Below are 22,164 nucleotides of genomic sequence, written 5' to 3'. Positions count from 1 at the left end.
CCTTAGTGTATCTGTGCTATAAAAGCCTCAGTTCCCATTTTTATTTTCCTGAACTATGAATTGTCTTATTTACTGTTTTTTATTAATACATTCCGTAGTTGGCCAAGGATTCAGGAAAGCCAGTGGTTATGGTTGACAGAGAGAGGAAAAGGCTGACTGAACTTTTGAAGGACTTAGATGACAGAGATTCGGGGCTGTCCTGTCCTGAGGTATGTAAGCTTTGATATTCAATGACCTCTACACTTCTTCTTCTTCTTCTTTTTTTTTTGTAGTTTCAATTTTTTATTTAAATTCCAGTTAGTTAACACAGCATGTAATATTAGTTTCAGGTATAGGCCTTAGTGATTCATCACGTACATACAACATCCAATACCCGGTGCTCATCACAGCACGTGCCCTCCTTAATCCCCATCACCTATTTAAACCATCCCCCCATCAACCCTCAGTTTGTTCTCCATTGTTAAGAGTCTGTTTTATGGTTTGCCTCTCCCTGCAATGTTCATTTGTTTTGTTTCTTAAATCCCACCTATGAGTGATTAATAAGGTATTTGTCTTTTTCTCACTGATTTATTTCACTTAGCATAATACTCTCCACCTCCAGCCACTGCAAAAACATGCCCAATCTTGTCTGATCTTGGAAGCTAAGCAGGGTTGGGCCAGGTTAGTACTTGGATGGGAGACTACACTTCTTACTTATGTTTTCTTTATTTTTTTAATTAACATATAATGTATTATTTGTTCCAGGGATACAGGTCTATGATTCATCAGTCTTACACAATTCACAGTGCTCACCATAGCACATACCCTTCCCAGTGTCCATCACCCAGCCACCCCATCCCTCCCACCCCTCACCACTCCAGCAACCCTGTTTGTTTCCTGAGATTAAGAGTCTCTTATGGTTTGTCTCCCTCTCTGATTTTGTCTTGTTTCATTTTTCCCTCCCTTCCCCTATGATCCTCTGTTTTGTTTCTCAAATTCCTCATATCAGTGAGATCATATGATAATTGTCTTTCTCTGATTGACTTATTTCACTTAGCATAATACCCTCTAGTTCCATCCACGTCGTTGCAAATGGCAAGATTTCATTTTTTGATGGCTGCATAATATTCCATTGTGTACATATACCACATCTTTTTTATACATTCTTCTGTTTTTTTTTTTCATTTTATGTTATGTTAGTCACCATACATTACATCATTGGTTTTTAAAAATTTTTTAATTAATTATTAAAAAATTTTTTTAAAAAGATTTATTTATTTATTTGACAGAGAGAGACACAGCAGGAGAGGGAACACAAGCAGGGGGAGTGGGAGAAGGAGAAGCAGTCTCCCTGCTGATGTGGGGCTCGATCCCAGGACCCCAGGACCATGACCTGAGCCGAAGGCAGACACTTAATGACTGAGCCACCCAGGCACCCGATTATTTACTTATTTTTTTAAATTAATTTTATTCTATTATGTTAGTCACCATACATTATATCATTAGTTTTTGATGTAGTGCTCCATGATTCATTGTTTGCATATAACACCCAGTGCTCCATGCAGAAAGTGCACTCTTTAATACCCATCACCAGGCCAACCCATCCTCCCACCCCCCTCCCCTCTAGAACCCTCAGTTTGTTTTTCAGAGTCCATCGTCTCTCATGGTTCGTCTACCCTTCCGATTTCCCCCCCCTTCATTTTTCCCTTCCTGCTATCTTCTTCTTTTTTTTTAACATATCATGTATTATTTGTTTCAGAGGTACAGGTCTGTGATTCAACAGGCTTACACAATTCACAGTGCTCACCATAGCACATACCCTTCCCAGTGTCCATCACCCAGCCACCCCATCCCTCCCACCCCTCACCACTCCAGCAACCCTGTTTGTTTCCTGAGATTAAGAGTCTGTTATGGTTTGTCTCCCTCTCTGATTTTGTCTTGTGTCATTTTTTCCTCCCTTCCCCTATGATCCTCTGTCTTGTTTCTCAAATTCCTCATATCAGTGAAATCATATGATACTTGTCTTTCTCTGATTGACTTATTTCGCTTAGCATAATACCCTCTAGTTCCATCCATGTCGTTGCAAATGGCAAGATTTCGTTTTTTTTTTTTTTTAAAGATTTTATTTATTTTTGACAGAGAGAGCACAAGCAGGGGGAACAGCAGAGAAAGAGGGAGAAGCAGACTCCCTGCTGAGCAAGGAGTCCGATGCGGGGCTCGATCCCAGGACCCTGAGATCATGACCTGAGCCAAAGGCAGACGCTTAACTGTCTGAGCCACCCAGGTGCCCCAAGATTTCATTTTTTTTTGATGGCTGCATAATATTCCATTGTGTATATATATACCACATCTTCTTTATCCATTCATCTGTTGATAGACATCTTGGCTCTTTCCATAGTTTGGCTATTGTGGACATTGCTGCTATAAACATTGGGGTGCATGTACCCCTTCAGATCACTACATTTGTATCTTTGGGGTAAATACCCAGTAGTGCAATTCCTGGGTCATAGGGTAGCTCTATTTTCAACTTTTTGAGAAACCTCCATACTGTTTTCCAGAGTGGCTGCACCAGCTTGCGTTCCCACCAACAGTGTAGGAGGATTCCCCTTTCTCCGCATCCTCGCCAACATCTGTGGTTTCCTGACTTGTTAACTTTAGCCATTCTGGCTGGTGTGAAGCAGTATCTCATTGAGGTTTTGATTTATATTTCCCTGATGCTGAGCGACGTTGAGCACTTTTTCATGTGTCGGTTGGCCATTTGGATGTCTTCTTTGGAAAAATATCTGTTCATGTCTTCTGCCCATTTCTTGATTGGATCATTTGTTCTTTGGGTGTTGAGTTTGATAAGTTCTTTATAGATTTTGGATACTAGCCCTTTATCTGATATATCATTTGCAAATATCTTCTCCCATTCTGTCAGCTGTCTTTTGGTTTTGTTGACTGTCTCCTTTGCTGTGCAAAAGCTTTTTATCTTGATGAAGTCCCAATAGTTCATTTTTGCCCTTGCTTCCTTTGCCTTTGGCGATGTTTCTAGGAAGAAGTTGCTGTGGCTGAAGTCAAAGAGGTTGCTGCCTGTGATCTCCTCTAGGATTTTGATGGACTCCTGTCTCACATTTAGGTCTTTCATCCATTTGGAGTCTATTTTTGTGTGTGGTATAAGGAAATGGTCCAGTTTTATTCTTCTGCATGTGGCTGTCCAATTTTCCCAACACCGTTTGTTGAAGAGACTGTCTTTTTTCCATTGGACATTCTTTCCTGCTTTGTCAAAGATGAGTTGACCATAGAGTTGAGGGTCCATTTCTGGGCTCTCTATTCTGTTCCATTGATCTATGTGTCTGTTTTTGTGCCAGTACCATACTGTCTTGATGATGACAGCTTTGTAATAGAGCTGGAAGTCCGGAATTGTGATGCCACCAGATTTGCTTTTCTTTCTCAACATTCCTCTGGCCATTTGGGGTCTTTTCTGGTTCCATACAAATTTTAGGATTATTTGTTCCATTTCTTTGAAAAAAGTGGATGGTATTTTGATAGGGATTGCATTAAATGTGTAGATTGCTCTAGGTAGCATAGACATTTTCACAATATTTGTTCTTCCTTACTTTTTATTTTTTATCATGTTATTGGCTCATTTGCACAAATTTGCAGTAAATTTTTAAATTCTGGGACAATATTTTCTGATTTAAAAAATCCTGTTTTACAAATTTATGTTTATTGAATTTTTCAGATTTATTCTTGGTCAATCTGTTTTTGACTCTCAGAGGATTATCTGATGTCACTGTAAGAGTGACTACACATTAGGGCACCTGGGTGGCTCAGTTGTTAAGCGTCTGCCTTCGGCTCAGGTCATGATCCCAGGGTCCTGGGATCGAGTCCCACATCGGGCTCCCTGCTCCGCGGGAAGCCTGCTTCTCCCTCTCCCACTCCCCCTGCTTGTGTTCCTGCTCTTGTTATCTCTCTCTGTCAAATAAATAAATAAAATCTTTAAAAAAAATAAAAGAGTGACTACACATTAGCTATCACAGTAAGAACCTCTGTTTGAGATGTAATAGTGCTTAGTCACTGATGACATATAAATCTGTTTCTCTGTGTCCTTTTATTTTGGACATTTCTTATTATCCCTAAGCTGGCTCCAGGATATTTTGGTGTCGTCTTCAGTAACCCTAAAGAACACCATCCTGCTCCCACCCTTGAGCATCCAGGTCCCTGAAGAGTCCAAGGAGGGGAACAGCATACAGTCCAGGGTTCAAGTGTGAGTGTGTATAGGGCACGGGCAGGTCAGATGAGCAGTGCAGTGTTTAGCATTTGCCCTTGTTTGCGTACTAACTTACAGCAATATCCTTTACTTACACAAAGAAATGCATTCTCCTGGGTACCTTGAAGCACCTAGCCCTGTCATCTAGTTTTATTTCCACATGTTTAATAGAGGCACGATGGGGTGAAGGCTGCTGGCATCCCGCCCAGATCCCTTTTACCTGGTACCTTCTGTGCCTCCCTCCGCCTGCCCTGGGCCGAGGCTGCACAGCTGCCTCCTTCCCTGGAGCATGGCCATGGGCTACCTGGGAGCCCAACAGCCTCGGATAGCACCCCCTCTCCACTCCCACCCCCTCCCCACTCAAGACGGGCTTGGCTCTGTGGTGCAGTGTCCCCCCCAGAGCTTCCCCAGGGCTCATCCGGGCCTCAGCTGAGACCACGAAACTTGCCTGGTTGTGTTTCCCTTGTCCTCGCCTGCTTCCCTCACACCGCTTCTTCTGAGGGCGCTCCCTCAATAAGTCACTTAAACAAGAATCCCTGTCTCGGGTTCTGCATCTAGACTGGCCTCAGATATGTAGGGGCAGAGGGTCGTTTTTGCTGTAGGGACACAAGCTGGTGTGAGCAACAGGACCTGTGGCCAGTGGGGGAAGGCGTGCCAGTTCTCGGCGGCCCACATTCCACCTCAGCTGGCGGCTGCAGCATGGAAATCTCAGCCCAGGGCTGATCCTCCAATGTAGAGAAGCTAGAAATTCAGATTTTTATGGGAAATACTCCTCTTTTAAATGTTGACAACTTATTTCATTTAAAAAAGTTCTGTGTAGGCAAACAAAGTTGCTACCTGCCGCCCTCACCCCAAACCACAGGCAAATCTACAGAACCTCACAGACTACAACCTCGAAATATTCTTTCCTGAGAGGTTGCAGGCCCAGCAGGGGCTGTGTCTAGGAACTTAGGAAGGTGTTGCTATGTCTGGGGTTGGCGAGATGCCCAGGGAGACCCCCTGACAAGGCAGAGGATAGATAGCCAGGCCTCAGAACATCTGGTGTGTTCTCTGAAGCAGGGGCGAGAAGTAGGTAAGGCAAACTGCTAACTTCCCACAGAATTTGGAAATACTTTAGCTTTAGAATTTATGGTAAATTATTTTGTTAACAAAAGCTAAGATAACAGTAAGACTTTTTTTTTTTTTTTTTTTAATTAACAGTAAGACTTAAGGGACCTGCTTCTCATTCCTGGTTTTGTTATTAATTATGAAGTTAGGTAAGCTGTTAGCCACTGATTCTCTGGGTTCCAAACTAGGGCATGGGTAGATCTACCCAGGAAGGATTTAACAGTGAATTTTTGTTATTAAATATCGCCTTTTATGTATTATTTTTGTTAGTATTTGTGTCTTGTCCCTCTCTTTATTTTAAACTCTTTTCTATCATTTACTTTGATTTTTAGGTAGATTGTTTACAAATACCATATAGTTGGATTTTTGTTGTTGCTGTTATGTGTTTGTTTCTTTATGTTTTGTTATTATTTCCTTATTCTTAATCTTTTAATGAGGATATTTAATTTATTCAAATTTATTATGACTACTGACAGTGTTTGGACCTTTTTTTGACATTTTTTTTTTTTTTAAAGATTTTATTTATTTATTTGAGACAGAGAGAATGAGAGACAGAGAGCATGAGAGGGAGGAGGGTCAGAGGGAGAAGCAGACTCCCCGCCGAGCAGGGAGCCCGATGCGGGACTCGATCCCGGGACTCCAGGATCATGACCTGAGCCGAAGGCAGTCGCTTAACCAACTGAGCCACCCAGGCGCCCCTTTTTTTTGACATCTTATTTGATATTTCATTGATTAGATTTATTTTGTTTTCTTTTTTTAAATTTTTAAATTTTTATTTTTTAAAAGATTTATTTATTTATTTGACAGACAGAGAGAGACACAGCGAGAGAGGGAACACAAGTAGGGGGAGTGGGAGAGGGAGAAGCAGGTTCCTGCTGAGCAGGGAGCCCGATGCAGGGCTGGATCCCAGGACCCTGGGATCATGACCTGAGCCAAAGACAGACTGAGCCACCCAGGCGCCCCTCTTTTTTTTTTTTAAAGATTTTATTTATTTATTTGACAGAGAGAGAGAGCACAAGCAGTTGGAGTGGCAGGCAGAGGGAGAGGGAGAGGCAGGCTCCCCCACCGAGTGGGGAGTTGGACGTGGGACTTGGTCCCAGGACGCTGGGATCATGACCCAAGCCAAAGGCAGATGCTCAACTGACTGAGCCACTCAGGTGTCCCTAGATTTATTTTGTTTTCTTAACTTCACCTCCTTTTCCTCTCATAGTTAGAGGATTCAGTTCAGTATCCTATATCTGATCTGGTGCTGCTAACCCTCAATTTCTTAAAATACATTAAAATGTATATATATTTTTAACTTTAGTAATTAACTATTCTCTAAAATTTTGTAAATTAACAAGGCAGGACCCACTCTAGAAGGTGCTAGATGGAAAAACATGATACCATCTACTACATATTACATATAATTTCCCTCTGTGGCAGAATAGTGCATTAAACATTTATATTTCTGTTGAATTTAATCTGACATGCTCTTTTATTTCCAGTGTCATTAAAAAAGAATTCCATTCAAACAAAAATTTAAAATTTATCGACCAAATATTTAGTCATTGATTCCATTTTTTGGTGACTCATTATTTCTCATTTAGATATACGGTATTTATATCCCTTTTATTTAGGAAAAATTAATTGGAGTTTCTTATTTGTGACTAATTAAATATTATTTTTTATAATGATATATAATAACTTTCATATGCCAACTCACAAGTGTATTTAAAATGTTTATTACTATATCATATCCTTGTACGGATATACTACAATCTATTCACTTTTCCCTGTTTTTAGACATTTGGATTTTTCGCAATTATTCTTTACTATAAATGACATAGCAAAAACGTATGAGTCAGTGTTCTGGGTTGCAAGAAACAGAGATGGACTTCAATGAAAAAAAAGACAAACAGAATAAATGTATTGGGAGAGTTGGATAGCCCACAGACTTGGTGAGAAGTTTGGCAGATATCAAGGTACCCAGAAACATGGCTATAGAAACTCCCTAGAAACAGGCTGGTTAAGGGCTGCATCATAGCCACCAGACACCCCCACTAGATGATCACTGCTGCCACCCTGACTGGTACCAAGACTAGGTCCCCAAGGTTACTGCTGTCACCATTAATTACTGTCCCACTTCCCCTGCATCTTTGTATCTCTCTCTTTCCCTCAAGAGTCAAAGTCCAGGATGTTGACTTCTGCCTGGCTAATTCTAAGTCATTTGCTTGTCTTCCTGATGGCAGTGGGTGGGCAGAAGAGGTGTCTGGTGGGGACCTGTCTCCTACTAAGGCTCGTGCAGTGTTTGGTTTCACTGAAACAGGGAAGGGAGATTGGATGCTGGGGTCAGGGGGAGACATGTAATTATTGTTGTGTAAATTTTTACATGTATCTCTTCTGGTTACTGCCTAGGGATTGATTCCTGGTATTAGAGTCATGAAACCAATGTGTATGAAATTCTTAAACTTCTTTGCCCTCCATTTGTCCCTTTATTCTTTGTGTTTTCATGATTCTTCTGTCCTTGTATTACACGTTTCTCTGGTGACCTCATCCATTCCCATGGTTCAAGGGTTTGAGCCGCTGTAGATATGTGGGTGAGTCCAAAATACTTATTTCCAATCTAGGTCTCTATCTTGAACTTCAGACAAATATATTTAACTACCTAACATAATCTGTAGATATCCTAGAGACATCTGTGAATATCAAAAAGTCCCAAACAGAATTCATCATTTTCCTCCTTGAGCCTATTATAGTATTCCCTCATTTGGTCAATATGACCACTATACCCCTAGTTCTCAAAGTCCAGATTTTGGTTTTTATCTTTGATCCTTACTCCTCCTTTCACTCTTCTATCAAATTATCTCCAGATTCTGCAAATTCTACTTCCTAAATATCTCTGCAATCTGTCCTGTGTTCTGTATTCCTTAGTTTAGGTGCTCATCACTTTAGTTCTAGATTATGGCTTTTGTTTCTTTTTTTTTTTTTTAAAGATTTATTTATTTGAGAGAGAGAGAGCACACACACGTGCATGTGAGTGGGGGGAGGGGCAGGGGGGGAGAGAGAGAGAGAGAGAGAATCCTTGAGCTCGATCCCAGGACCCTGAGACCATGACCTGAGCCCAAATCAAGACTTGGCTGCCCAACCGACTGAGCCACCCAGGCACCTGGGCTTTTGCATCTTAACTGGGTTTGCTGCTTCCAGTCTTGCCCTCACTAGCTGCAGTTTTAAAGATTTAATTTATTTATTTTAGAGACAGAGAAAGAGAGAGAGCATGCATGTGTGCACAGGGGGAGGAGTAGAGGCAAGAGGGACAAGCAGATTCTGTGCTAAGCACAGAGCCCAACATGGCACTCGATCCCACAGCCCTGAGACCATGACCTGAGCTGAAATCAAGAAAGAGTTGGATGATTAACCAACGGAGCCACCCAGGCACCCTACCAGCTCCAGTTTTAAAATGCATAGACAATCATGTTTTTTCCTTGATTAAGATGTGATGAAGATTGATTATTTCCTCCAGGAAGCCTTCTCCAACCACTTTGTCTCTCTGCTCCTTCCTGTCCACAAAGGTTAGCTGGCCCTTCCTGGTCCCCATGGCACCTTGAGCTCACCAGCACTCTTCATACCTTGTTAAAATCTTTGCTGCAAAAAGACTGAGAACTCCTTGAGGGCAGAGCTTATGAGATTCATATCGAGTCACCAGTGCCCAGTGTAATGCCTATGCACAGTGGGTGCTCAGTATAAGATTTTTGAATGAATGTTATGAATGGGTTTTAACCCATTATGAAACAAGTGGTAGCTGAATAAGGAGTTAGATGACCAGTTAAACTTATGAAACCCAAACACCTGCATTTATAGACCCTATGTTACCTTTCAGGGACAAATCTTGGAAATACCATTTCCATTATAGGGTAAACATGATTTCTTATTCAATGTATCACAAACCACTTTTTCAAAGTGGAGAAAGGAGAATGCTGTAAGAACCAGACTGTGAGGCCAAGAGATTTATTCCACAGGGGAAAAAACCTACAAAATATAGGATATACTTTATACAGATTTGGCAGATAATGAAACCATAAACTATTTAATTTTTTTCTTTCACTATCCCAATGTTAATTTTGTGGTTTGTTTTTTTTTTTTTTTGGTATTGTTTTGGGGTGTGTGCGTGTGTGTGATGAGCATTGGTGTAGCAGTCTGAAAGGTGTATTTTGGAAAAACATAACATGGGAATGACCTGGTGACCCTTGTTTCCTCTTAGGGCCATCAGTCTGGCTGGCTGGTCCCAGGAGAAGGATACACACTTGCGATCACCCAGCACCAGCAGCTTGCTGAAATTGACTCAAAGCTCCAAGAACTTTCTGCAGCCTCACCAACAACTTCCAGCTTTTCTCCAGCACTTGAAAACCAGAGTGATCAGGTAGATTTAATTTAAGAGCATACATACTGTTCAGGTTTGTGTGCTAAAGCTAGTTCACAGAATTTGACAATCTGCTTGTTAACTGAAGAGGTTTCTTCCCAAATGTTTTTTCCATGACTACAAATGCAGTGATAGTAATAGTAAAGTGTGTGTATTGTGTGTATTTTTCTTTGGTGACTTCACTTCCTCTTCATTTTTCTTTCAGTTGGTAATTTGCTGGGAGGGGTCACTTAGGAAATATTTATTTTCATGTTATTATGTCTTTCTGATTTAAGCTAATTCTTTTTTTTTTTTAAAGATTTTATTTATTTATTTGAGAGAGAGAGAATGAGAGAGAGCACATGAGAGGGGTTAGGGTCAGAGGGAGAAGCAGACCCCCTGCCGAGCAGGGAGCCCGATGCGGGACTCGATCCAGGGACTCCAGGATCATGACCTGAGCCGAAGGCAGTCGCTTAACCAACTGAGCCACCCAGGCACCCTGATTTAAGCTAATTCTTGATCATGATCAGGAGACAGGATAGGAAAGAAAACTGATAAAGCGCTCTTTTGTCCTTTGACAGCCTTATTTCTCTTCATTTCTCTGGTTCTAGGTATCAGCAATGGCAACTGCTTGTCTCTTACACTGCCAGATTCTTCTTTTAATTTAACATCAAGCAGTGAGGCTCATTACGTTGTTGATGGCTTCTCTCTTATGAGGATTTTGAAATGTATGTGTTTCCTCTCTTGCTAGCTCTCTCAAATATTCTTTTACAATTTTCTGTGTAGAAAAACAGAAGAGTAATGGCAACTTTGTAAAAGTAAAATTCTATTTTTCTCCCCTCAGTGCTTCATGAGATCTAGCTAGGGGTCGGGTAGTAGTTTTCACCCAAAGAGAAAATGGCTGGTCTTTTGTTATTCTACCTCTACCAGTTTTGTAGGCATTTTACCAAATCAGTTTCTGTACAGTCTTAGATGCATGTGACTTTTTTGGTCCTAAAAAAGATTTAAAAATAAATGTTCTATAGGTAATAATTTTGCTTTATAGTGAGTCTCGAAGCCATCGACTGAAGGTTGGGGATCTGGCTTTGGGCCATTTGAAACTGCTTCAAGGGAAAAGAGGGGTGTTAAGATGTTCCAAAGAAAGTTTGGTCACTGGCAAAACCTTTATGGAGCCAGGTCGGCTTCCTTAGCTTATGTTCGCAAGGGCCAGGCACAGCTGCTTCTGAGCCCTTTATTTTATTTTTTTTTTTTTTATTTTTTTTTTTTTAAATTTTTTTTTTAATTTTATTTATTTATTTGAGAGAGAGAATGAGATAGAGAGCATGAGAGGGGGGAGGGTCAGAGAGAGAAGCAGACTCCCTGCTGAGCAGGGAGCCCGACGTGGGACTCGATCCTGGGACTCCAGGATCATGACCTGAGCCGAAGGCAGTCGCTTAACCAACTGAGCCACCCAGGCACCCTGCTTCTGAGCCCTTTATACAGCAAGGGTGGTGGTGGTGGAAACCACTCATTTCTGGATTGGGATAAGAGTTCTTGGAAAACAGAATTGGAATCTCTGGCCCCACCCAAATGTACCCCAGGACTTTGACACCAGTTATGCCACTTGTTTATTTATGTTACTGGGTGTCATTTCCCAAAAGCAGGAATCCAAGATGGGGAAATAAAATTGTTCAGGGATACTCTTTGTTCTTTTTGTGTTACAACTGATTTTGTTGTTGTTATTGTTACTGGATTTCAAGGGTAGTTGAGATCTCAAAGCTGAGTAATGATCCTATAGATAGAAAATAACCTTTTTCATGGCAGTCAAAGGTTATTCTTTAAGGAGAGATTGAGAATTTAGAGATTTGTTTAGCCGTTAGGGCTTAACTAGTGACTATGGTAAGATTCTGTCATTGTCATTTAAATCACATTTTCAGAGTTCACATTTATAGTTCAGAAAAATATTTAAAAAATACTAAAAGGGAAAACCAGTATATTACTTGATTGTCACATACTGAGATTATGTGTTTTTATGTGAAACAACATATGGTTAGAGAGAAAAGAGAAAACTGCATCTTGGGACTCCCGCTGGATGCAGAAACAGAAATGTAACATCATAGTTGATGAAAAGAATTAATTAATGGTTCTTGCATGCAAAGAAAATTGTCTTTTGAGCTTTTGTTCAATTTCATCTTGGCATTTCCTCATTACTAACTAAAACCAGCATTGCACACTGAATTTTCAAGCCAGAAATGCTGACATGGCAAATTATTTTGCAGATATTATTTTTGGATTGGAATCCTTTTTGGATAAATAGACTGAAAAGTATCTTGGTTCAACCTTGCATATCTGTGCAGTTGATGAATGTGCTCCAATCTGTTGCTGAACCACAAATATTCATAGTGCATATTCACATTATTTTTATTTTTAACCCTTCTGCAAACCATTAACTCATCAGTAATTTTTCCTCTGTGCTCCTTATGAAAGAATGTCTTTCAAGTGGAATACGCATTTCTGTTTTTCAGCAACTGATTCTGCAATATTAATCAAGTGCTCACTGTAGGAATTGTAGGGCACTGACAGACAAGGCAGGCGGACGTAGAACTGTGGAGTCAAAAAGCCTCACTTCGAGTTCTGACTCCTCCACTGACTAGCTTTGAGGCCTCGGGCATTAATTAGAAGCACCCAGAACCCTAGTTTCCTTGACTATCCAGTAATAATAATACCATTCTTTAGGGCTCTTTTAAAGGGTGTTTGAGTTGATTTGTATAAAGTGCTAAGCACCGTGTCTGACACAAAACTCAACCAATGATGTTACTATAATAAGTGACTTAAGGAGCACCTTTCCTTTCCTTTTATACACATGTGGTACAAGACGACATAGGTGAGCACAACAGAAAGCTATAGAAGCAAAGTGCTGTGGTGCTTCCAGGGAGCGAGAGAAAGCGCATCCAGAAGGAATATCAGGCAAGTCCAGTTCCACAAGAGAGGGACCGGAGGAGGATGAGGAACTAGTGAATGAGGCAGAAGGGGCCAGAGGCCCAGAGAAGACCGCCATTATACAGCACGAGGTTGAGAATTGGTGGCCTGCATGGCAAATTTGACTCACACATGGGTTTCCTTTAGCCCGCATAGGGCTTACAATTTTTTTTTAGGCGACATTTCAGAATTGGGTGAATTCATATAAATGTCTACATTTCTAGTTTTTCTTGGGAAAGTAGAGAGTCCAGCAACCTGAAACCTGAATCCTTGCTCGGCAAATTACAGGATTGCTCTGAGTAACAACTGCAGCTTTCTGTGGAGCACGGGTTCTCCCATTTGCCACAGTATTCACGACTCCGTATTGTATTGCAGGCCCTGAGGCCTCCTGCGTGCATTTGGGTCACTTACCCAGTCCCTGCGCAGGCCGTCAAAACCTCATTGAATGCCTGCTTGTTTTGCCGGAGATGCTGTGGGGGCTGACATCAAGTGTCCGATTGGCATGTGGCTTCATCTCCAACCTTTAAGCAGCTTGTAGCATCCTGGAGGATAGTTGTGGAGTGACCATACGGTGAAAGAAGTATCACAATATGCAAACTGATCTTAGGAAAGTATAGAAAGTGTGTACTGGCGGGGAAGGGCACAGAGAAAGGAGAGATTGTTTGCTGAAGGCATGATATTTAAAAAATTCCTTTGGAGATTTTTTTTTTTGGTTTTGTTTTATTTTGGTCAAGAAAACAGTTTCCCAAACAAGTTGAAACGTGCAGACTTTCTGACTTAATGGAATATAGCAACTATAAGGGGCTAAGTGGGTAGGCGCGTGAGCCTAGGATGATAAATGTACTCGAGTCAGAATAATTTGAGAGGCTCCAGAGATGTGACTCAGGGATTAAGGAAGTTGCTGTGAAAGGAGCAGTTAAGAAATCTTTTTTTCCTTTTGGGCTTGCTGATTAGGATATTCTCAGAGGATACCTTGGCCTGGCTCTTAAGTTTATGGCAATATTTTAAAAGCAGAATTTGGCTTTTACGTATCTGATTTCCTTAGTGTAAGACAAAGCATGTGGTCACATTCAGAAGGAAGAATGGCATATTACTACTATGGCTGTAATGTGAATAATATCACATGGGTGCCATTTTTACATCTGGTTTTTATTTTCATTTCATCTTAGCAAAAGAGAACTAATTGAAGCAATTTTTTCCCTTAAGATCTGTGGTTTAACTGTGCATACCTTTCCATATCCATCCCCTAACCCTCCAACAAATCAGTTAGTTCTTTCCTCATATTGTAAATCCCACCATAAAATTGAGTGATGTTCTATGATTTAGTCGCCATATTTCTTATTTGTAGCTGTCTTAGATTCCAGGTTTCTCTTGAAATATCTAAGGTATAGGAGTTATGTGGGTATTTAGTTTCTTAAGTCCTTAGCAACTGGATTCAATAATAAATTCTATTCCACTTGGCTCTTGTAAAGAAGTGTAATTTATTCATGTCTCATGCAATCAGTCATACTAAATCTAGAATTCCAGTTCTATGGAATTTTAGATTTTTTTTTTCTGGTTGGGAGAGGGTCTTCAGATTGTCCTCATTGAAAAGAGGCATTTCTTTGTTCTTAAACCAGCTAGTTAAACTGAACATAAAGGTCTCCCTTAATTTGATTTATTTATTTTTTTGTTTTTAAAATGTTGATTCAGTTGTACGCAATTTGGTAAGACCAACAAAAAATTAACGAACATTTGTTTGATGGAAATTGTAGTTGTATTCATGTTTTTTCTTACCAAGAGCATACTGTTGCTGACAGCAACAATTAACTGTTTTTTGTGTCTCTTCCTATTTCACCATTAGCTAAAGTTGAGGAAATAGAAAATGTTGTTTGACATGTAATCCTGAAAGATGTATCATTGTTGAGTCCAGGGTTTTGCAGAGTCCCGATGATGGCCAACTAGTCTACTTGACGTCAGATTACTCAATACCCTAGTTGAGGGCAGGAATCTGGGAATTTTTTATGTATGCTAATCACAAGCACAGAAATCTTATTGATCATTGGCTCATATCCAAAAACTATATAAGTATGCTATAAGAGCATGGATTTTTGGATTGGGGAATAAACAAGAAGTTGTTTTGAAGGTCGTTGCTAACCTGTCAAACATTCCCAAATAAATCTGGGGAATTCTTCTTGCCTCTTATGTTTTACGGATTACTTTTAAGTTTGTATTTATATTTCTTTATTTTTCTATGTTAAGTATCCTGTGTAGTCAAGGTTTCTTTTGTTTCATTCTAAAATGGTAAAAACAATTTGGCCGTAAGATTTTTTCCCCTGCTTCTCGTACTGCCAGGCAAATGACCCATCTGATGACAGGAAAATAGCAATGGCCTTTGGAAAAATACAGCTTTTGTTTTAAAACATGGGGCAAGTTGGCTTTATTTAGGCAGGTTTGTATTTTCCTGTTTAGTTAGCTTCAGAGAACCCTGTTGGCTCAGTCTACACCAGAGATATTTTTCTAAGGTTGAACTTAGAATCCCTTGGCAGTCAATTAGTCAAATCAACAAATAGCTGTTGACCTCAGGATCAGTTCTCTTCTTGTGGCTCCTTGGGTATTCCATGCATATCACAGAGAGCTTTTGCTGAACTGAATTTTACTTTCACTGAATAAAAGCGTTCCTGTATGCCTCAGAAACACAGAAACCACATGGCTGGTCAGAGAATCTGCTCAAACATTACTACCATAGGAAATCAAGATATTTCCTGAGGAGCATAAAAACAGATAGCACTGGCTGGCACTTCAATGTGACAGTAGAAACTCTCTTGGTACCACAGAGCTTCTTGAATATGCCAGGGGGAAATATTTGCCAGAATCGATGATTACCTTTTTTTTGCTCCCTCTTGGCCTCTCTTTGCTTACATGCTGTCCTTCAAATATTGGAACTATATGGTTATGCTATCAGACCACGACTGAGGAAGGATGTATATGGGTCCAGCTGTAGAGAATTACAGACTCATAGGCTATGAGAGTTGGAAGAAAGTTCTTTTGGAAGATATTGAGACCCAGAAAGAGAAAGTGACTTGCTTAAAAGTATATAACTGGTTACACCAGTAGAACTGGGGCTAACATCTAACCTTTGGGCCAATACTTTTGGGGACAGAGAGTCACATTGTCAGAGCAGAGCAGAAAGAGCCTTGGGAGAATAATAGTTCTGTTTTCCTAAGAAAAAATTTGACTTCTACTTATGAAATTAATACTGGGTATTATAGAAAATTTGGGAAATACAACACACACACACACACACACACACACAGTCTACCAGTTAGAGTTTTGGGCAAGAAAGAGAAAACATCCAGCTTGGATTTTGAAGATAAGTAAATGAAGGAACTATTAATAGATTTAAAGGAGCCAATAAGGGATGTTGGGATACCTAGGGACTAGCAACAGTGGGTAGGGGGAAGAAAAAGTGTATCGGAGCTCAGGGAGAGCTAGAGCCATGGGAGAAGCACCAGCCATCCAAAATTGTAATCATAGAAGGTGTGGGCAAAGGATTTACCAATCTTTCCCCCTTGGGCATGAGAATTTGAGCTATAGTTAACTTCCTCACTGTTTCCCTGGCAGTCTGATGAAAGTTGGAACATTAACAATGTTAGAAAGCAACTTTGCTTATGCTAAAAATGATGTGGGATTGGGAGAATTTTGAAGACTTGGTGGGGAAGCCATACCTTAGGTCTCTTTAAGTGCAGTGATTCTTGAGACTGGCATGTCCCTTGCCAGGACCCTGTGGGGGTGTGTCTGTGGTGTCATTTCAAGAGGTGATATTCTTTTTTTTTTTTTTTTTAAGATTGTATTTATTTATTTGATGGAGAGAGACAGCGAGAGAGGGCACACAAGCAGGGGGGGTGGGAGAGGGAGAAGCAGGCTTCCTGCCGAGCAGGGAGCCTGATGTGGGACTCGATCTCAGGACCTAGGACCATGACCCAAGCCAAAGGCAGGCGCTTAATGACTGAGCCACCCAGGTGCCCCAAGAGGTGATGTTCTTAAGAGATAGGAAGCTTTTAAGCCAGGGTAGCCTCCTTGCCTCTTGCACCTGAACTGCCATGGCATGGACTGCAGCAGAAACTCTCCTTGAGGAGAGATTCCTGACACTGCCCTGCTGTGTTTCCTGTCCTCCGAAGAAGGAGGAAGAAGTACATTTCTCTCCACGTGTTTGAGCATGAATATTCATTTGAATCTAAGAAAACTCTACTGATGGGCACCTGATGGGATATATTGCTGCCAAAACCATCATGCCAAAGCAGGGAGGAGAAGGGGAAAAATACTGCAAGCTCTCTCTTTTCCCTCCCTCCAGTCTCTTGCCACATTGGTTAAATCTAACCACAAGACAGAGGTCAAGAAGAAGGAGTCCCATAGTCCTAGCTTGTGTCAGATGTTTCCCATAGTTTGTTAGTTTATCATTCTCATGTTGAAGGACATTCGCCTGTATGCATAAAGCTGCTATGAACATGTGTGCACAAGGCTTCAGTCATATATTTTCTTTTCTCTTGGATATAGACTCACAGGAGTGGAATTGCTGGGTCATAGAATGGACAACATTGAACTTTTCAAGAAACTACCAAACAATTTTCCAAAGTGGTTGTACCATTGCATACTTCCACCAATAACACCTGAGAATTCCTCTTAGTCCACACCTTTCTAACATTTGGTGTTAACAAGTTTTTTTCATCTGGGTCAGTTTAGTGGCTGTATAGTGATATCTGATTGTGATTTTAACTTACATTTCCCTGATGACTTAATGATGCTAGGACTTCTTCATGTGCTTGTTTGTCATTCACATATCTTTTATGAAGTATCTATTCAAGTCATTTTAAAGCTAGATTTTTTTTAGTATTTATTATTTATTTTATTATTGAATTGTGTGAGTTCTTTACATATTATGGATACAAGTACTTTGACAGGTTTGTGTGTTATAATACTTTACTCTCAGTCTGGATTGCCTTAATGGTGGCTTTGAATAAGCAAAATTTAATATATTGATGAAGTATGATTTAGAACTGTTTTTCTTTCTGTGTCTTTTCTTTGCCTACTCAAAGATTTAAAAAAAATCATAGTTGTAGATTATTAAAATGCTGTCCTTTTTAAAAAAGATTTCCATTTAAAAATGAAATCCAGTTTGGATATTTTTCATCTCACTATGTTTTATAGACTAAATGTTTGTGTCCCCTCAAAATTTATATGTTGAAATCTCATCCCCAGTGTGATGATATTGGGAGGTCAGGACTTTGGGATGTGGTTAGATCATGAGGGTAGGGCCCTCATGAACAGGATTAGTGCCCTTATAAAAAAGACCCAGAGAGTTCCTTTGTCCCTTCTGCCATGTGAGGACCCAGCAAAGAAGATGGTCATCTAGGAACCAGGAAGCAGCCCTTTACCAGATACCAAGTCTGCCAGTGCATTGATCTTGGATACCCAAGCCCCCAGAATTATGTTTCTGTTGTTTAGAAGTCACCCAGTATGTGGTCTTCTGAAACAGCAACTCAGAAAGACTGACACACTGTGTATCCTACTTCAGAGTAGGGGTATCTTTATGAAAGTTCATGAGATCCTATTTGCTTAAAGCTGCAGAGGGACCTTTATACCATCTTGTCCACATGCCTCCCTAACATTAGGTTTCTTTCTTAAAAAAATTCCTGATAATAATTCACCCTCTGGATGCTTCTAGAGATTGAAGCTACCAGAAGTGAGTCCCCTTTTGGGGAATACAAAATGTAAAAGAATCGCTTCTTGAAATTAAAATACTCTTTCAATAGTCTCCTTATTAGAATTTTATACAATATAAATTTCATTGACACATTAATGTGATAAGAGTTCTGAGAACCAAATCACAGTTGACCTTTGAACAATGTGGGGGTGAGGGGCACTGACATCCTCTCCCCCCAGTGCAGTTGAAAATCTGTGCATTACTTTTGACTTCCCATAAGCTTAACTGCTAATAGCGCACTGTTGACCGGAAGCTTTACCAATACACAAAGAGTCAATTAACATATTTTGAATGCTGTATGTATCATATACTGCATTCTTACAGTAAAGAAAGGTGGAGGAAAGGAAATCATAAGGAAGAGAAAGTACATTTATAGTACTCTGTTTGCTGAAAAATAATCTGCATGAAAGTGGACTGAGCAGCTCATACTCATGCTGTTCAAGGGTCAGCTGTACAGTCTATGGACCAGTGTCCATACGGCTTCAGGAGTACAGTGATTGGGATCAGTCACGATCCCTGTCTGAGCAGCCGCAGTGTGGTAAGTGCAATGAGGAACATGTGGCATGATCAAGATAACTGCCCTTCCTAAGTATGTCAGGGAATATTTCACAGGGGAAATACACTTGTGCTCGAACAGAGTAGGAGTGTTCATGAGGAGCTGGAGGAAAGAGGCATGGAGAGGTGGAGAACTAGGAGGAGTGAATATTGCCGTGCCTTTGGGTCTGAGACCCAAGCAGTGGGAGATGAGACCGGAGAGCTAGTCCAGGCACAGCTCAGGAATGGGTGAGGACTTTGCACCTTGCTCTGTGGCTTCTCTGCAGAGGCTGGAGTGCATGGGGAGACTGGTGGCTCTCAGACCAGTGCAGAGGCCCAAGCAGTAGCTTACAGTGACAGTTCTCAAATTTTCAAGTACTTGTGCTTCAGGCTGTCAGTCCCCCATTGAGTCGGAATGTCCATGGGGAGGGGGCCTTTGAAGATTTTCCCAGGCTCTGTGGGTGGGTCTGAAGCACCCTGGGTTTTGAAAATCACTGGTTCAGGGCAACGATGAGGGAGTGAGAAAGAGAGGAGGGCCTTGATTAAGAGGTAGTAGAAAATGAGATGGCGACCAACCATCTGTAAGGCGTGAGAATGTGGGAGAATTCCGGTTTGAGCCACTTCAGACATGACATCGATGTCAGGCATCTGAATGGTAACATGGAGTAGGAGATCTGTGGGAGAAAATTGGAAAGTTCAGCTATAGATATAAGGCCAACTTACTGTCAAGAAATACCTATTTTTATCACCTAGAAATAATATTAACTTTGGGAGGTTATGGTTCTGTCCATTCAAATAATGCTGATAATAGTGAAATACTTTCACCATGTAGTTCATATTCTTTTCAAAGGACATATTTCACTCACATTTGTTAGGCACTAAGATTTGTTGCATGCTGACTACGTAGTGTGATGACTTTTAGGCTAGATATTATTATCATTCTGCAGATGATGAAACTGAAGGTCAGAGAGGTTAATTGATTTCCCTAAGACCATCTTAGTCAGGAACCAGGTAGAGCTAGTATTCAAAACTCTTGACTTTGCCGAGTCCAGTTCGCTCTTGAACCTTGGTCTCTCATAGCAGGAAAGGGCAGGATTTTTTTCTTGTCATTCATATATAATAAACGTGGAGTCCAGAGAAAGTGTGATTTGCCCATGGTCTTAAGCCGGTAAGTACAGAGTGGGGATGAGAGCCCAGGTGCTGCTTCCCGGCCACTGCTGTTTTCACTTGAACTTCTTGCTTTCCAGATGACTGAGTTTATTTTCCACTTGTTTCATGTACCATTGGACCTTTCCCTCTCAAATAGGAAGAGTTTAGAGAATTATGAATATCATTTTGAAGGAAAGAAATATTGTCTGAGAAGCAAAACCAACCTTCAAAGCTCAATTGCTTCGGAGCAGTGTATGACGGTACATTTTCAGCCTGTGCATGAATTTTTTTTTTTTTTTTAATTAGGAACCTGACCTTCATGATGATGATAGAAATATGGAAATAACTCCAGGAGAAAAGGTGCTTCGGAACACCAAAGAGCAACGGGATCAGCAAAACCGGCTGAGAGAGATAGATGACAAGCTGAGGAAGCTGAAGGAAAATGTGGTAAGTCTTTTTTTAATTTCAAGTTTAACTGTCACCAATGATTGTTTTAAAAAAAGCTTCCAGTTTCCTTGGACTGTTTTATGACTGGTTTTATATTTTTAAGTCCGTCAAGAAAACTGACATGGGAATTTGTCAGTGAGAATTTGAATAAAAATATGATTCATAGAACTTAAAGTAATATTATACCTACTTTATGTGATATAATAAACCTGTGAAATACTACCTGAGGTCACAATAATGATCCATACGCCTAATATTCTGTGCCTGACAGTGACATAAATTTTTTTTTAATGGAAAAAATTGGTATTCTCCAAAAAATCATCTTTATATATTGAATTTACAGCTTAAATACTCCCACTTTTGTTCATAATTCATAATATATTGTTACTCAGTTTTAATACGTTCTAAATCCTTCTTGTGCCTATCCCATGTTTTAAGAGCTTGTCATGTAAAAACATATTGCTGTTGAGAGAAAGCTCTTCAATCAACTAAATTGTGAGCTGGTTGACGTTCTGAAAGGCTCCATAATATTATGATTTCCCAGCTACCCAGAGGATGCTTCCAACAGGATACTTGGCTTTTCCCTAAAATGAAACATAAAAATGCTCAACTTGTGACTCTCCCTACATCCTCTCTCTGAGGGCTGGTCTCATCCCAATTGCCAGCAGCACCTACTTTCTGTCTCCTACTAAATCCTATTATCTTGGGTGATCTTCAAGCCTCATTAAGTTTTAACCAGTATGGCCAATTTGCTGTCATATCTTGCCACCGTTCTTTATGACTCTGAAAATCTCTCTTTTGTCCTTGTGTGTATCACCCTACGTCAGCATTGTCACCTCCTGTCTAGCCACTTAAACCTGGTCCATCTCTTCTCTCATTATTCCATTTTATATGCTGTTGCATGGATGTAAGCATCAGGTAAGTGATTTTGATTAAATTCTGATCCCCTTAGAGCTCTCCCAGAGTGTGCTCTGATCCCGACGGAGATTTTTTACCTCTTCTGCTCATGTGCAGCTGAATTGCTCTTAACCATTCGCCAGCCATGGACAGCCCCTCTGACTCGGAGCCTAGAGGATAGGCAGGTCTACCTCATGAGAGCCAGGCAGCAGATTGAAGGGGGAATGAATGCATTGTGCTTCTCTTTATAATTCATTTTTGTTTACTTTTCATGGGAAATGAAATGGGAATTGTATTTCAGAGACATCTCCATTTTTATTTCCTGAGGGATTTTTTTCTCCTTGAGGCTGCTGATACAGGGAAGAAGTAGAGAAAGTTAGAATGGTTAGGGAGCGTAAAGAGGCTCTTGGCCGATAGTTGTGGTGGATTGCAAACTTGATATGGTAAATAAACTATTTGTGGCTTGACTGGTTTTGAAAACTGTTGGCACTTCTCATCCCATACCTGCCGATCCAAGGCAGGCAAAGCCTGTCATTCTCCATAATTCAGCTCACTTGATTTCTGACCACTTGTCATATGCCTTGGATGTATATCCATTATTTTCTGCCATGTCTCTACTATTATTTAATTTTTGACTCAAAACCTGGATCCTTTAGGAAAACTTGTTTTCTTTTCCAGTGTCATGTGAAAGTTGGCTAGACTTATAGAGATATGATAAAT

At 40.5% G+C, this 22,164-nt stretch overlaps 1 protein-coding gene across 1 annotated transcript; it reads left to right on the top strand.

Moving 5' to 3' along the window:
* Positions 1–26: 26 nt before the first annotated feature.
* LOC118003542 (fibrous sheath-interacting protein 1-like) lies at positions 27–20,631 on the top strand. The gene is made up of 3 exons (XM_034994597.1): positions 27–209; positions 9,579–9,737; positions 20,407–20,631. The coding sequence occupies exons 1-3, from the start codon at positions 129–131 to the stop codon at positions 20,629–20,631; spliced, it is 465 nt and encodes a 154-aa protein (XP_034850488.1). The 5' UTR covers positions 27–128.
* Positions 20,632–22,164: the final 1,533 nt, after the last annotated feature.

The sequence above is a fragment of the Mirounga leonina genome, unplaced genomic scaffold, assembly GCF_011800145.1.
Source record: "Mirounga leonina isolate KUSES-001 unplaced genomic scaffold, KU_Mleo_1.0 Mir_91, whole genome shotgun sequence".
NCBI lineage: Eukaryota > Metazoa > Chordata > Mammalia > Carnivora > Phocidae > Mirounga > Mirounga leonina.
This window is presented reverse-complemented; position numbering and strand designations above follow the sequence as displayed.

Excerpts from the sequence above, each read along its gene's own strand:
- LOC118003542 (XM_034994597.1), top strand. The coding sequence starts at position 129 with ATGGTTGACAGAGAGAGGAAAAGGCTGACTGAACTTTTGAAGGACTTA. Across the intron at positions 210-9,578 it reads CGGGGCTGTCCTGTCCTGAG|GGCCATCAGTCTGGCTGGCT; the intron begins GTATGTAAGCTT and ends GTTTCCTCTTAG. Across the intron at positions 9,738-20,406 it reads TTGAAAACCAGAGTGATCAG|GAACCTGACCTTCATGATGA; the intron begins GTAGATTTAATT and ends TTTTTTAATTAG.